This window comes from Gossypium hirsutum, chromosome A07, assembly GCF_007990345.1.
Source record: "Gossypium hirsutum isolate 1008001.06 chromosome A07, Gossypium_hirsutum_v2.1, whole genome shotgun sequence".
NCBI lineage: Eukaryota > Viridiplantae > Streptophyta > Magnoliopsida > Malvales > Malvaceae > Gossypium > Gossypium hirsutum.
The window spans coordinates 33,671,238-33,687,303 of NC_053430.1; the positions used below are offsets into that span (position 1 = coordinate 33,671,238).

At 30.9% G+C, this 16,066-nt stretch overlaps 1 protein-coding gene across 2 annotated transcripts; it reads right to left on the reverse strand.

Moving 5' to 3' along the window:
• Window positions 1-13,672: 13,672 nt before the first annotated feature.
• LOC107952926 ((+)-neomenthol dehydrogenase) lies at window positions 13,673-15,788 on the reverse strand. 2 transcript variants are annotated; one of them, XM_016888131.2, is made up of 5 exons: window positions 15,102-15,787; window positions 14,782-15,028; window positions 14,638-14,691; window positions 14,394-14,567; window positions 13,673-14,309 (listed from the first exon to the last, which is right to left on the reverse strand). In XM_016888131.2, the coding sequence occupies exons 1-5, from the start codon at window positions 15,119-15,121 to the stop codon at window positions 13,911-13,913; spliced, it is 894 nt and encodes a 297-aa protein (XP_016743620.1). In that variant the 5' UTR covers window positions 15,122-15,787; the 3' UTR covers window positions 13,673-13,910. The 2 variants fall into 2 exon arrangements, with proteins under 2 accessions (XP_016743620.1, XP_040973948.1); XM_041118014.1 differs by having other exon boundaries at window positions 14,782-15,788.
• Window positions 15,789-16,066: the final 278 nt, after the last annotated feature.

Genomic DNA, 16,066 nt, shown 5'->3' on the forward strand with positions numbered 1-16,066 from the left:
AATATGTATTCTAGCTAGCTCTACATAAAACTTAGCTTGCCATGAAGTTACTCTTGTGATTTCACTAATATCTATGGTGAAAATTTGGAAGTTAAAGCTTAAGAGAGTTGAAAATGGTAGGAGGCAGGGGTGAGCAAAGCTCAATTCGATTCGAAAAAATGGGAAAAAAAATTCAAATTTCGAGTTAATCAAATAGACTTATTTGAGTTAACTCGAATAACTTATTCGAGTTTTGAGTTTGAGTTGAGTTGAATTTCACAATTCAAATAATTCAAATAACAAGTTGGTTTAAATTCTCTTTTGATCCTTGTCAACTTTGAAAATAAGTAAATTAGTCTCTCTCAACAAAAAATTCAAAAAAAAATTCAAAATAATTTTAATAATTCAAAATATTTATAAAAATTTAAAATTTTATATTTTTAAGAAAAATTATCAATTTTTAAAAAATTCTAAAATATATATAAAAATTTAAAATTTTAAAAATTTTCTAAAATAATAATTTGGGAACCTAATTAATGATTTAAATTTATCATACTCAAGTATCTTTCTTTCTTTCTTCTTCTTTTTGCTTTAAATTTTTTTTAAATATATATGGTTTCAAATTTATATACTCTAACATGAAATTAATTTTACTATAACAATATTTTTATTTGACATGTTTAATTTTTTAATTTAACTCAAATAATTTTATTCAATTCGAAAAAATTTCAAACTGAGCTAAGATGATAAAATGGAACTTGTGAACTCGATTAACTTGAATTTTTTTCACTCTATTCAATTCTACTTGATTGAACGCTCACCTTTAGTAGGAGGAATTAAATTGAAAGAAAATGAAAAATGAAACAAGAAGGGAGATGAAAGACGGTTTATTTTGATATTTTTATTTTGTTTTAATTATTCCAAAGGTCGTTGTACTATTTCAAATTTTAAAATTTAGTTTTTATACTTTAATTTTGAAAGATTGAGTGTTTGTACTTTTTTTGTTTAAAAATATAGGCTCCTGTATTCAATTTTGTCATTAAAGTTAACAGTGTCAAACGTAAAATAATTTTTTTAGCCCTCAACATTTACAATTTTTGCCAATTTGGTCCTTACCATTTAAAAGCTATAAAATTTTTTGAAAAATTTTAAAAACTATTTTTTCATATTTTAAATAAAAATTTTAAAAAATAAAAAATATGAAAAAAATAAAACTCCTTAAAATTCAAAAAATAAATATAAAAATTCCAACATTCATTATTATCTAACTGTACCAATTAGACTAAGAATCGGTTGGAGTATCGGTTTGATGAGAGGTAAAAAAATCCATTAACCTGAGAACCGATATGGATTGATTGAATCGAGCTAAAAATCTGTTGAACTAAATTCGAATTGGTCTAATCAATTGGTTCCCAGAATAACCGATACGACCAATTCAAAGAAAATAAAATATTTAAATAAAAAATAAAATATTATAAAAATTGGTTCAACTGCCATTCAATTGGTTTTTTTAGCTTGGTACGACAAGTTCGTACCAGTTCACAGGTCAACCAGGTTTTTACCTCTCATCGAACAATACCCCAGCCAGTTCTTGAGCCACCTAATCTAGTTTGATTTAGATAACATTGAATTTTTATATATTTAAAAAAGATATTTTTCATTTTTATTTTATAAAGAGTACTTGTTTTTCATATTTAAAAAATATATAATTTACTTTTTTTAATATGAATTTTTTTACATAATTTTAAACGATAATAACCAAATTGACCAAAAATTGTAAATGTTGAGTGCTAAAATAGGTTAAAACTTTTAAAAATTGGTTGATTAGTGAACCGGTACAGACAGTTTGAAATTAAGTTAAAAAAGTAGTTGAACCAAATTTTAGAATTTTTTTAATATTTTTATTTTTAATATTTTATTTGCCTTGAACTTGTCAGATTGGTTGCTTTGGGAACCAATTTGTTAGGCCAATTCGAAATCGATTCAACTTTAATTCAATCGGTTTTTAGCTCAGTTGAACCAATCTGTACCGGTTCACTTATTTACTTTCAAAGTTTTATTATTTCTATTTCTTGAAGATTTACCACTATAAATTTAAATTTAAAAAAACTAAAAATAATTATTTTTGGAAGAATATTTTATGTACGACTAGTGTGCCAGACTCATGCACCATCAGTTAATAATAAGATAATACATAGTTATTGATGTAAAACAAAAAATATTGAAGAGTTTAAAAACAAATATAAATAATAAATTTCTTTTTAAAAATAATATTGACTATTCTTTGTCTTTATGGAGACTTTGGTGTGGTAGGGGGATGTAATTGAAAATGTTTAAACATTTGATGCCTATAGGCTTTGCACTTCGGTGTCTTGGTGTGGTCTAGTTTAAGCTCATACGAGCTATCTTGATGTGGTTTAGTTCACTCACGTATCTGAGTCCATTTTACTAGGATTTCAGTGGGCAAAACAATGTAATTAAATCTTGAATTCGAAAAATGAAATTAACCGAATTTGGTAACCTATTATGACATATGCATGGAATTAGGCAAATGAACATGTATAAGTAGATGATGTTTGACTTTTGTATGTGATACCTTTGAATGGCATATTGGCTAGTTGAATTAGGATATTGAAATTGGCATTTTGATGTGTGTTTTGATGATGCTTAAGTTTCTTTAAAGTATGCTTAAATGGGTTGAATGATTGTGCATGAAATGATCTTGGAAATGGTTTGATTTTAGGTGAATTTTGGGTTTGCACGGCCTGAGACACGGGCGTGAGACTCAGCTATGTGGGGCACATGGCCTGGCGATACAGTCGTATGTCATTTAAGGGTTCCTTTGTATGTAAGTCAATGAGTTACATGGCCTAACACACGGCCTGGCACACGGGCGTGCGACACGGTCGTGTGACCATACTTAGAGAGTTACACGGGTGAGGACACGGGTTGGGACATTGTCATGTGTCCCTAGTTCGATGGTTACAAGGCCTGAGACATGGGCGTGTGTCTCAGCCGTGTGAGGCACACGGCCATGTGACCTCTGTTTTCAAATTTTGTTACTTTTTCCCCAAAATTTTCTAAATTGTTTCCAATTGGTCCCGAATTGTTTCTAGGTTATTTTTAGGGCCTAGAGGGCTCAATTTAAAGACATTATGCATGTTTATGAATGATTTATGTTATGATTAAATTATTGAATGGTTTAAATTTTAAATGTTCCTGATTATACGGTAATGCTCCGTAACCCTATTTCAGCGACGGAAATAGGTTAGGGGTGTTACAATGACCCAAATAGAATAGATCTTAAATGCTTTTATGGATTTATTCACTTGTAACATTCATAGTGAGGCATACCTAAATCCTGAGTGGATGGCGGGCTATGTATACGTGACTTATACACTTTGATGTAAGTAAAAGCCTAAATTCAAATAGATAAGGAACCGAAAGCTGGTGCGTTAGGTGTACAGCTTCTGTAGTATGTAGTGTCATTCACAACAGTGGAGTTCATAACCCAAAACATGGGTATATGATTTTCTGTCATTGGCATTACATGGTTGGTGACAAGTAAATGTGGTCACAGGTCGTCCGTCTTTATGATGGATGAATTGATCACTATTTGATAATGGTTGACTTTTCATGAAGAAAGATGTAATGGTTACCATGAGATAAAATATGATCATATTGAGAGAACAAATTTTATCCCAAAGAGATTAAGGATATCCTATAAGGGTAACACACTTACGATAAGGTCATTGGACGAGCACTAAGTAGTCGTTTTCGTGAGGGTATGTTGTTGGGGAGAGCTCAATCATGATACTATAGTGGAATAACTTTGTGACTAAATGAGTTTATAATTAATAGGCAAAAAATTTGAAACTTAATTATAAATCATTTGAGCCTCAACTACATATGTCCAATCGTCTCTCTGTTAGTTTGTTGAAACCATAAATGAATTGCTTGTTTTGAATAGAAATGAACAGAATGAATAGAAAAAGAGAAATGAGAAACATTTAGAAACGATTATGGCCTCCGAAATAGGGAAATAGAATCATTTGGAAATGGATGTAGGTTTCCAAAAATAAAAATGGAAATTTCCAATCCTATATAGATTGCTTAAAAATGATCAGAAGAATGAGTTTATGTTTTTGGACTATTTCGAAGCCCAAAAATGAAAATAAATATTGAACATATTTTGTCGAAATTTTACCAGGGGCAAAATCATCAAAATTTTATCGATGGTAAAATCGTCAAAATTTTGTTAGGGTAAAGTAGAAATGAGAAAATTGTTTTATATATAAATATTAAAGTTTATTTTGGAAAATAAAAAAATTGGATCGAGTTGAATCACGTTATAGAGTATTGGGTCAAAAAGGCCTAAGAAGTACTCATAATTGGACCCGATGTGAGAGAGGTCCATAAACCCTCATGTAATATGAAGGGGGTGGCAACCCTTGGAGGAATACTAGGGTGTGTCATCCACCCCTCTCTTATTCTAAGTAGGAAGTTGTTTTTCCATTTGAAATAAACCACTACGACTCAACAAGAGTTCTACTTTCTCCTCCTATAAATAGATGATATTGGTAGAGTTATTTACAAAATTTTTGAGAGATTGTTATTCTGCTAAAAAATAGAGAGAATTAATTCTTAACTATTAAATATATTTTTCCCAAATAACAATTCTACTAGTTTCTATAAAAAAGAGAGAATCTTCGTTTTCATCCCAAAAGGAGAGAAAACTTTTTCTAGTTCTGTGTTTTGATTCAATTGGTTCAAGCCTACACTCGAAGTAGTTCGTGGTACAAGAATAGCAGAGAAGATCGTTTTGTTGAAAGTCAATAATTATAAACGTCCGCTAAGCCAAAAACACAGGTACGAATTTGGTTAAGGTTATTTCTATAAATATCACAAACTGGTTCAGTTTTCAAAATTTTAATTTTCCACTGTGCAAGAAAACCGTTTTCAAATCTAATTTTTCCAATAGGGAGACTCAATGTCAGTTATTGGTTAGCTGATATTTACTTCTTTGGTTTTCAAATTCTTATCCTCCCTATTTCCTAGCAAACTGCCTATCTTGGTTAATCCTTAGAGGACTCTCTTTTTTGTTGGCACGAGTGACTTATCCCACATATGACCTCGACGGATTTAGTCACCTCTAGTTTTATTTTTATCCATGGACCCTTAAGTTTTGCTCCCTCATCTAGTACATGCTCCATTATAGGATTATTCGTTAATATCTGTAACCTTGTGCTCGCAAATACTTCATAATTTACATGGTAAATCCTCGTAAGGGGGTTCACCTTGTTCTGTCAACCTTAGAGTTCATTCCAACTTGGCAACCTTTACCAATCCACGAGCTAAGATCTTATGCCTTATGATTCTCATGTCCACTTTACTGACTGATTTTTTATGATGCCATAGCAGAGTTATGGTATCCCACTCTTTTTTCCCATATTAAATGTCCTGGCGGACGTTCCCCTATCTTTTGTCCTGGTGGACGTTATAACACATTTAGTCCTGGTGAAAGTTACCCGTGTTTACTGTCCCAGTTGACTATTCCATTTTCCATACCCTAGTTATGCTCTTACACATTAGACATCTTTAGAGGTGTCATCTCGAAGGACCTTACCTTCATCGCAGTGTCACCCCATAGAGTCTGCTGATTGTTGTCACAGTGATTCTTTATGGAACCTAAATATCATCGTCATGGTGCAGTTCCGAAGGACCTATTTCACGTATCACCTTGATGCTTGGACACAGAAGTGTCTCCCCACCTCAAGGCCTAGAGCTTCGCGCATCACAGTTTACTCCCTACAATCTTGGATGGCAGTATCTTATCGAAATTCCATTTCTTTTTCCCCTATTCATCCACCCATCTCTCCATTTGTCATCCTAACTTTAATGTTCGACCACCGTAGTGTCCCATCCACAAGGCCTAAAGTTCTCACATTATGATTTCCACTCAACAATACTATATGGCATTATCTAACAGAATTTACCCCTTTTCCCAATCCTAACTTTGTCTAACCCATCAATATTTCCCGTCATATTTCACAATTTAACAAACAAGTATCGTCATAATAAACATAATAACGTAGAGCACACCAATCTTATACTTGGGTTAAGATGGCTATTTAATGCATACCGACAGACATTCGATGCTCTATTACCCATACAACCTTATACATACATAGCATTCTCAAGCAATAACGATATTACAACATTGTAAAACTCATCCTAGACTTAACACAAATTCTTTCCATCCATACAACATCCAAAAATGAAGTATAGAATCTCACCTAAATTCCCTTATTCTTATCAACGTAGCTTGTCTATACGCTAGAGCCTCTTTTGTCATGGCAGCTAAGTATAAGAATCATTTATTAATTATCTTAAAGGCATTCAAACCTTAAAACCTAGAATCCACAATTTCACAGAAGTGTTAAGAGTTTTACTCTACTTCTTCCCTTAATCCACAAGTTCATAGAGATCAAGAAACTTACCAGTTCCTAGTTTCTTTACTTCTAGACTCCAAATCACACGATGGCTGCAACACGCAGAGCTTCTACGCACACGCACATATATATACTCCATAGGCATGGTCTCCATAGACCATTTCCACCACTAAATCTTAATCATTTTGTCCACACTAAGATTGGAATCTAATCATTCCCAAACCAGCCACTTAAGTTTCTAAGTATCTTATTAGAGTCCAATAATTTCTATCTTTATACAATCGACTTCCTGGCTTTTCCTTGAGTTCGGCTACTTAAGAGATCAGAGAGTGACACTTACCTAGTCGGATGGATACGGATCACATACTATCATCAAGATGGTAGAAACATGTTTATCTTGGTACTTAGAATTGTGGAATGTATATAAGGTCTTTGGTTATGTAAATGGTCATTCCCTAAATATGAATGTCAAGGTTGAATGTATGGTTATGGTCATGATTGTATGTTAAGTTTGATATGTGGTCTAGCTAAGCTTAGATTTGTCCATGAGTTGTATACCATTTGAATAATTGGTTGCAAATGTTGCATATGATATTATTGCAAAAATTGGTATGCCATGACGAATTGATTAATTGAGATGAACCTATGTTTTGTGAGGGTTTCCATTATAGGTCACAAAAATTGCCAAACTATGTTGGATGTTATGTTGAAATTTTAAAGGGATATGAGTTGTAGTGGTCTACTAACCAAGTCGCAACACAACTATATGGATGTCGATATTGATGTCGTGACACTGGTTGAAAAAGCAGATGAACTCGTAGTATACTATTTGAAAAGCTGCGACACCATCCCATGGATGTCGCGACATCAATTATCTTTGTCATGATGTCTTCTGTTTGAGATCATGATGCCAACTCATGGTCTTCAATCTCACGAAATTGCACCCCGTGGCCGCGACGCCAACTCGGTGAAGTTTAGAAATTTTACATTTTAGTCCCCAAGTTGTGATGCTTGCCTACTATTTTAGGGGTCGCAGCATCATTCCAATGATGTAGTGACGTCAACTCAAAACATTTTGAAACTTTGCATTTTAGTCTTCCAATGGTCTTGAGATATTAAAAGAGCTTTTGTATGCTTGCATAAACCTCTGTTCAGATTATATGTTATGATATAATGATGTAATGGTCATGTTAGTGATTATAAATTTTTGAATTTATATAAATTATGTTATATTTGAATGTAGATGCTCTAGCTACAAATGTGGCATATTCTAGCTCAAACCCGACGATCGGGTCGGGTAAGTTGTGTTACAACAAACAAAGCTTCTTCTTTTTTTATTTTAGATGAATGATCCAATTTCAGTTTAGGTCCCTATAATATGTTCAAATTTTAAATTTAAATTTTATACTTTAATTTTTTTTTCATTCATCTTATTGACACATGCCCAAACTACAAACTAAGATTTTTTTTCAAGAGATTTTAAAGAATGATCCAATTTCAGTTTTGGTCCTTATAATATGTTCAAATTTTTAAATTCAATTTTATACTTTAATTTTACTTCTACTTTATAATATCATAGTTAGTTTAAATACTTCATCTGGATTAAAATGTTGACATACACATGTCTAAATACACAACCTTTTACTTTTTTTAGATTATATAATAATGATCAAATTTTAGTTTTGGTTCATATATTATGCTCAAATTTGAAATTTAATCTCTATACTTTAATCTTTGACATAATTTGGTACTCAACTTTTATAATGTCATTGTTAGTCTAAATACTTCATTCTGATTAAATTGTTGATGTACATATGTCTAAATACATACCCTCTTACTCTTTCTTTCTTTCTTTTTTTTTTTGAGATTATATAACAATGGCCAATTCAATTTTAGTTATTATACAATGATCAAATTTAATTTTTGACATAATTTAGTATTTTAATTTTTAATGTCATTAGTTAGTCATCTTCTCATAATTAAAATATTGATGGTGTTATGAATATCTTATTAAGTGGATGTCCATCATGATAAATATAAAGTTTTGATTTACTTTAAGTAGTTATTAGAATTAGATCTCTATTTCTTTTATACTTTTTATCACTATAAATAGAGACTCTGATGAAGCATTGTAATGATCCCTTTTGATCAATAAAGTTCATTCTTTGTTGCTCTCATATTTTTTTGTTCTTTATTCTCCCCATCTCTCTTTATTTTATAACACGTTATCAGCACGATCTTGCTCAAAGTGATAGTTCCTTTTATCGACGATCAAATTTATCCTCTATGATTTTCAATTTCTTTGACGGCAAGATGCAAAATTTTTACAGGAAGTTTCTTTTATTTAATGTTTCATATCTGATTATTATTTTTCATTCTTCTTTCATTATATGTTATCATTGTTTTGATTAACTTATTTTACTTTTTGTTCTTAAGGATGGTGAAAGATTTGATATCGTTATCCATATGAAATCAAGAATATTTTTGAACTATCTCATACCTTCTAGTGATGACGATGATGTTAAAGATCTTCAGGTATATTTTACTATGTTTTATTTATTGTTTATTATAATTAGAGACTAATCATGACAACATGCATAGATAGATTTTGATTTGAAATCTCACGCATGTTTGCGATGGTAATTATGAAATAAAGAATCTATTGGGATGTTTATAAGTTTGTCCTACTAGATTTGCTGCATTCCCCAAAATGAATGTAATAAATAAGAGAACAATGAGAGTTCTCAAGATAACTCTTTAAATGGTAAAGATAACTTATGTTATCAAAATGTGATACGGAATATTATTGGCCACATATGTGGCGTATGCCCAAATATTTTGTTTCTGTTAATATTCTTTGAGGATGGATATGAAAATGTAGGAATGAATTCTATCATTATAGATAGAAAATATTTATCTTATTTGATATTGAAACAAACAAATATTATTCCAATATTTGATAGTATAAAATTAGTTGAAAGCTCCAGAATAGTTAATATATCACTATCTAAAAAGCACAAAATTTGTGATGGTTAATGCATTACTTTTAAAGTTATTTGTAATGGATCTCATATCGTGATAATTCTATCTAAAGCTTATTATGTTTGGATGCACCTAGAGTTGCAAGTTTTTTTGAAAAACTGTAAGTATAACTCTACAGTATTTAGAATAAGTTCTCAATTAAAATTATGTGGTAAAATATTACTGATGAGAACTTGTAAGAGACAAAACTTATGTATGAAAAGTCATTGGTTATGTACCTATTGTACACCTGGAAAATAAGATCCACTCTCAAAGTTTGCTATTAATGGATTTTTGGGCATTTGAAGATTTTGGCATATTCCCTGAAGCGAATATTGCATATAATTATTCGCAAATTATATTTATTGACTTAGTGGTATTATAAACTTCACATTGATTTAGACATTTTCAGTAGTAAATGTCACAATAGTACTTATATATGGATACAAATGTGTTTACTACTTGGCGTGACCAGTTTGACCATCCTAGATCGTATATGATGCGAAAATTAATTGAGATATCATATGGACATCCATTAAAAAACCAGAAGATTCTTTAATTTAAAAGAATTCTCATATGTTGCTTGTTCTCAATGAAAATTGATTATTAACTCACTAGCTAAAGTTGAGATTTAATGTCTTGCATTTCTAAAACAAATATGGGCCCATTCATCCACCATGTGGATAGTTTTGATATTATATGATTTTGCTAAATGCATCTACAAAATAATCACATATGTGTTATCAACTCGCAACCTGCCGTTTGCGAGATTGCTTGTTTAAATGATTAATTTCAGATTATGCAGTTAAAATAATTCATCTTGCTAATGTTTGTGAGTTTACATCCCAAGTTTTCAATGATTATTGCATGTCAATTGGAATAAAAGTTGAACATCCTGTAACTCATGTTCACACACAAAATGATTTAGTTGAATTGTGTATCAAATGCCTCCAACTAATAGCTAAATCATTACTTATGAGAATAAAACTTTCTATTTCAACATGAGATTGTATTGATTTACATGTTGTACGCATCAAGCCAATAAATTATAAATACTCCCCATTACAATTTAATTTTGGTCAAGAGCCAAATATTTCCCATCTTAAAATTTTTGGATGTGCGGTATATGTTCCAACTGCTCTACCACAACGCACAAAGATGGTTCATAATAAGATATTAGGAATGTATAATTTTATGAGTCCTTATAATATTTTTGAGCTATTAATTTGAGATTTAATTATGACATGAGTTGTCAGTTTTCCCAACATTAGGGGGAGAGAAATAATAACTTATAATGAGTTAGTAGGAGTAATTTGAACCAGAAGTTCAATAAGGATAACTCATTACAATTTAACTGTTAGATGTATTTACAAACTTAATAAGAATAACCAAGTGTTATATACCATCTAATATTTTAATTTGATTCAAAGTCCCAGTAGGACAATCAATTGGGATAAATAATAGATTGATCGGTTCCAAATATGAAAATTATTCTAGATGGTCATATAGTGGAGGCGGGTGCTCTAGAAGAGAACCAAGACATAACTAATAAGTAAAACTTCAGAAGAGATTCAGGTAATTGAAACTGAATTTTAAAATAATGAAAATAAGATATCTCAATAAGTTATATCAATTCGAGAAAATGTGAAACCGGATAATAAAAGTGGTTGACAATGATTTTGCATGCAGTATTATTATAATGAAATAAAATGAAGGATCCTAAATAAATCTATTGAGAAATATAGATTTAGAATAAATTGATCAAAGTAGAAAGATGCAACTGAAGTACAATTAAATTTTTGGAGTTTTTGGACCAGTAGTCTAAATATCTAAAGGTATAAAGCCAGTAAATGTGCAATTAAAGTAGTTTTGCAAAAGCGGAATAAAATCTGAATTTTTTTGCTAAGTCCTGACATTGATTATGAAAAGATATAATATTCTTTTGTGGTGGATGCAATAACCTTTAGATATATTATTAAATTGACAATTCATAAATGATTTAACTTGCGTCTATTAGATATTGTTACAACCTTTTATAAATCACTATATAGTAAAGTTTATATTAAAATCCTTGAAGGATTTAGAATGCTAGAAGCATATTGAAATTCTCGGGAAATTATTCATTTATAAGAATTAAAATAATTTGAATATATTTGGTAAATTTGACTTAGTGAATAGTAGTTGAAAGAGGATTATAAAATGATCCAAAATACCTATTTGTGTTTTTATAAAAGAATCATGATTAAAGTTTGTTATGATTATTGTTGAATCTCCTGATCAAAATATATTTCCCTAAATTTCCCTTACTCATGACTTTTAAAAGAATGGTTATATAAATGGTTAGCAATACATTCAAATAGTTATTTGAAAAACTAGTATTTAAGATTGAATACGTAGAATATGAGAAAGTATGTGATGTTTTCATGAGGGGGAGTAAATACGCGTTGTACTCTTTTTCTCTTAACCAAGGTTTTGTCCCATTAGGTTTTCCTGGTAAGGTTTTTAATGAGGCAACATATTATACGTATTATAGATTGTGTACTCTTTTTCTCTCATTAGGTTTTTATCTCACAGGGTTTTTACTAATAAGGTTTTAACGAGGCATATTATCTACCAATGGACATCCAAGGGGGAGTGTTATGAATATCTTATTAAGTGGATGTCCATCATGATAAAAATAAAGTTTTGATATACTTTAAATAGTCATTAGAATTAAATCTCTATTTCTTTTGTACTTCTTATCCCTATAAATAGAGACTTTGATGAAGCATTGTAATGATCCCTTTTGATCAATAAAGTTCATGGTCTGTTGCTCTCATATTTTCTTTATTCTTTATTCTCCCCATCTCTCTTTATTTTATAACAGATGGAAATTGTTAAGAATTGCCAACATTTTTAAAATTCTTTGTTAAATTAAAGTTATTTTATTGTCATTTTTTTTGTTCCATGGCTATTAAATGAGATTTTTTTTTAAATTTTCACATTTCCAACCAGCGAAATTAACAAAAAAAAATTTTAATGATGTTAATAATTAAACTTAAATTTATAAATCTAAAAAGTAAAAAGAATAAATTTCTAAAAAAGTATATTGAGATTAATTAATCCAACAGGAAGTGTGGTGGAATTCATACTTTTATATTATTATAAAAAAGTTATAGTATATATTATAAGAAGGATAGAAATAATAATATTTAAAGAAAGGATAGGAATTGGTTTTAAAACGAATCGCCTCTTCCATAGAAAATACAAAATCAGAGACGTTCAAACTTGAAGCAACCATCCCCTCCACCGTTAGTCCGACGATTCTTGCCATTGTTTATCTTTCTCCACTTCTGCAACAGCGAACAAGGGGACTCCTACCATCAGATAAGTGTTCTCCCCTCTTCTAATCCTCTCTGCAGCAAGAAGATGTACCAAACCTTTTTCTTTCCACGATGCATGTTCAAAAATACACCTATCATAAGCTTCACTCAACGACTTTGAATCTTTAATATAGGCACTAATAATAGATATGTCTTCATGGTCTGCATGCAGTTTTTTATGATCGAAAGGGTATCACCTTCAATCACCACGCTCCTGATCCCCAGATCCAGGCCCATTTGCGCCGACTGGAGACATGCAAGTGCTTCAGCCGCAAAAGGAGAAGGTATGTGAGAGTTAATGATCATTCTCGAACACAAAACTATCCCTTCTGAGTTTCTACTCACACGGTTAAGAAATCTAGTAACTTATATTAGAATCATCTTAAAAATTAAAAATTAAAGTTGCACCAATAAGATAAAGTCATTTCATACAATTTTTTTAATTAAATTTTTACAAAAATTAAATAGAAATCCATTTTTTTTCTTTTAACTCAATTTAAAAGTAAACAATATACAAACTTAATTAGATATTCGGTTATCTGATAGAAACACTTCTTTCTTCCAACCCTCTCATGCTTTTACCCTCTTCATTAGAACTTTTCCTATGTGCAGCAACATGACAAAGAAGAATTATGGAAGAAATTCAACTTAAAGAAATCGAATTGCAAAAAAAAAAATGCACTGAATCCCAAAAAATTGATGATATAGTTTTAATTTAATTTATTAAATTATTAACCTAAAAAGAAAGTGTTCATATGCTAACAAATCCGTAAAAATTATGTTTATTTACTAATAATTGACCTAGCTTTTTCATAAGAATCAAATTTAATAAATTAATATAAGATGGGTACTCATCAATTTCAAAATACATAATTAGACGATTTAAAGTCCTAACACTTTAGATATTCGAAGTTTACAAAATACCACTACTTGATCTTATCCAACTTTCTGATGTAACGTAGGGAAGTAACGAAATTACCCACATAAGAGTAGGAATGTACACAACAATTTTTTTCAGAGAAAAATACACTTGCACCTGCACTGAAGACTGGATTATGAAAGCTACATATATTGCATCTATGATGACACTGCATTATCATCGTCCGATGTATCCATCATCAAGGTCCGGAGATGCGGGTTCACCCCTTACGAAAAACAGACCAGAAGGGCCACCTTTAGGCAACACTGCTAACTTAACTGGTGTTGCAGCACCTTCTTCAACAGTTAGCTTACCCGTGTTGAGGTTTATATCTGTTTTAACAAAGCCAGGGCAAACACAGTTGATGCAGAAATCTGGGTATTTGTTTGCCACAATCCTTGTGTAGGCATTCATAGCTACTTTTGACACGGTATATGCAGAGAGGCAAGTTGGCCATCCTTTAGTTTCGAGTAAACCTTGCTTAAAATCTTTTAGATACTCACTTATCAAGTCACTCAGTTTCTCCTCTGTTGTAAAGCCTGTTAATACTCCTTTGAGCTGTTCACCAACCATATCCTGTTACAAGAAGTTGAGTCGATCAGTTCCTTTTTGAAGTTTATTATCAAGGTTTTTAGGGTACTTTATATTTCATATATCTACCTTTAACATGACTATGGATGAGGAAATATTTACAATCCTCGGTGATTCAGATATTTGCAGCAATGGAATAAGTGCTTCTGTAGTTCTTTTAGCGCCATAGTAGTTTGTTTTCAGGCATTCTTCAGCTAACTCATAAGTTTCAGTCGCTTTACTCCATATGTTACTCGAATATTCCTGTATGTGTAACAAAAAAACTCAGGCTATCAGGCTATACTTTATGTCCCCAAAAACTTTGATGACTTACCTCAGTACCTGAAGCCATTGAAAAGGTTACACCTGATATCCCTGCATTGTTAACCTGCACAAGATCAATGTTTTTAAGAACATCTCTTTTTCTTTTTTCCATAGGGTTTTATTAATATGTTATATATGTTTTGATAATTGATACCAAGATATCCAACTTCCCAAATTGTTCCTTTATAAAATCTGCCAAAGAAGCAATGCTTTTGGGTTTTGTCACATCAAGCTGGTGGAAGGCGAGACGATCCGATAAACCGGAGTGTTTCAGACTTTGAAGAGCCTCAACACCTCTTTTCGCATCTCTAGCAGTTAATATCACTATGGTCCCATTTTGGGCTAACTGCTTGCAAATTTCAAGTCCAATACCCTTGTTTGCTCCAGTGACAACTGCATACCTGACAAAAGTAGTTGATGTCATGTTACAGTGTTATTATGGCAAATATAAATCCTCGATAAAGAAATTGCTACCTTTGCATTGTGTCTGTCATGTTGAGATGGTCCAGATGGAGTTGAGTAGCGAGAGTGAAACAAATGGAAACTATAACACTACTTTTTATGCCAATTATTGCACTGATGAACTGACGAAGGAAACTCCTTAATAAACATGGCTTTCATTGTCAAATTAAAACTACTTTAATGTGTGGAGTTGAGATGTCTTTTCAGAATTCTCTTTCATTTTCTCCATACATGAGAGTCTATGTTACTAGTATTTGTGTCTAACAGTCGGATACACGTGTATATTCCATACGGATATGTTAATCTTATACGGGTAAACTATATTTAAGATTATTAAATTATTAGTAAATTTATATTTTGGTTATTCAACTATAAAAAGTTACAAAATGATTATTAAATTCAACAAAAGTTTTCATTTAAGTAATTGGGCTGTTAAAATTGTTATTGTAGTCTTCTTTGTTCGCACTACCTGCACTTATCGAAAGTTTTCCTTTCACTTTTTCTTGTACAATCCAATTTTTTACATGAAATAGCTTTGATCGTCACAAATATATAAATTAATATCCAAACAATTTTTTCTCAATCACTGACACTGACCGTCAGATCAATTTAGATCTAAGGTATATATTTCTACTCACTGATGGTACCAATTGTTAAATCATCTTTGGAGCTTGCTAGTCGAACTTAAAAAAAAAAAACTTAATAACCCAGTGACTTAAATAAAAATTTTTGAATAGTTTGAGAACTTAAATGAAAACTTTTAAATAATTTAATAATTATTTTGTAATTTTTTTAAGTTGAATGATCAAAATATAAAATTACTAATAATTTAATGTACTTGGTGTAGTTTACCCTATCAATGTATAATGGAGCAGGGTAGTCAAACACATGTATTTAAAAAAATGAGGAGTTCGGTGATGATGCTCTTTGATAATATTTATCAACATTTATCAACAAATCCAGATTATTTATCAGGT

Coding starts and splice junctions, on each gene's coding strand:
- LOC107952926 (XM_041118014.1), bottom strand. CDS start 15,051: ATGACATCAACTACTTTTGTCAGGTATGCAGTTGTCACTGGAGCAAAC. Junction 14,568..14,637: donor CAATGGCTTCAGGTACTGAG/GTAAGTCATCAA, acceptor TTACACATACAG/GAATATTCGAGTAACATATG. Junction 14,310..14,393: donor CATCCATAGTCATGTTAAAG/GTAGATATATGA, acceptor TTCTTGTAACAG/GATATGGTTGGTGAACAGCT.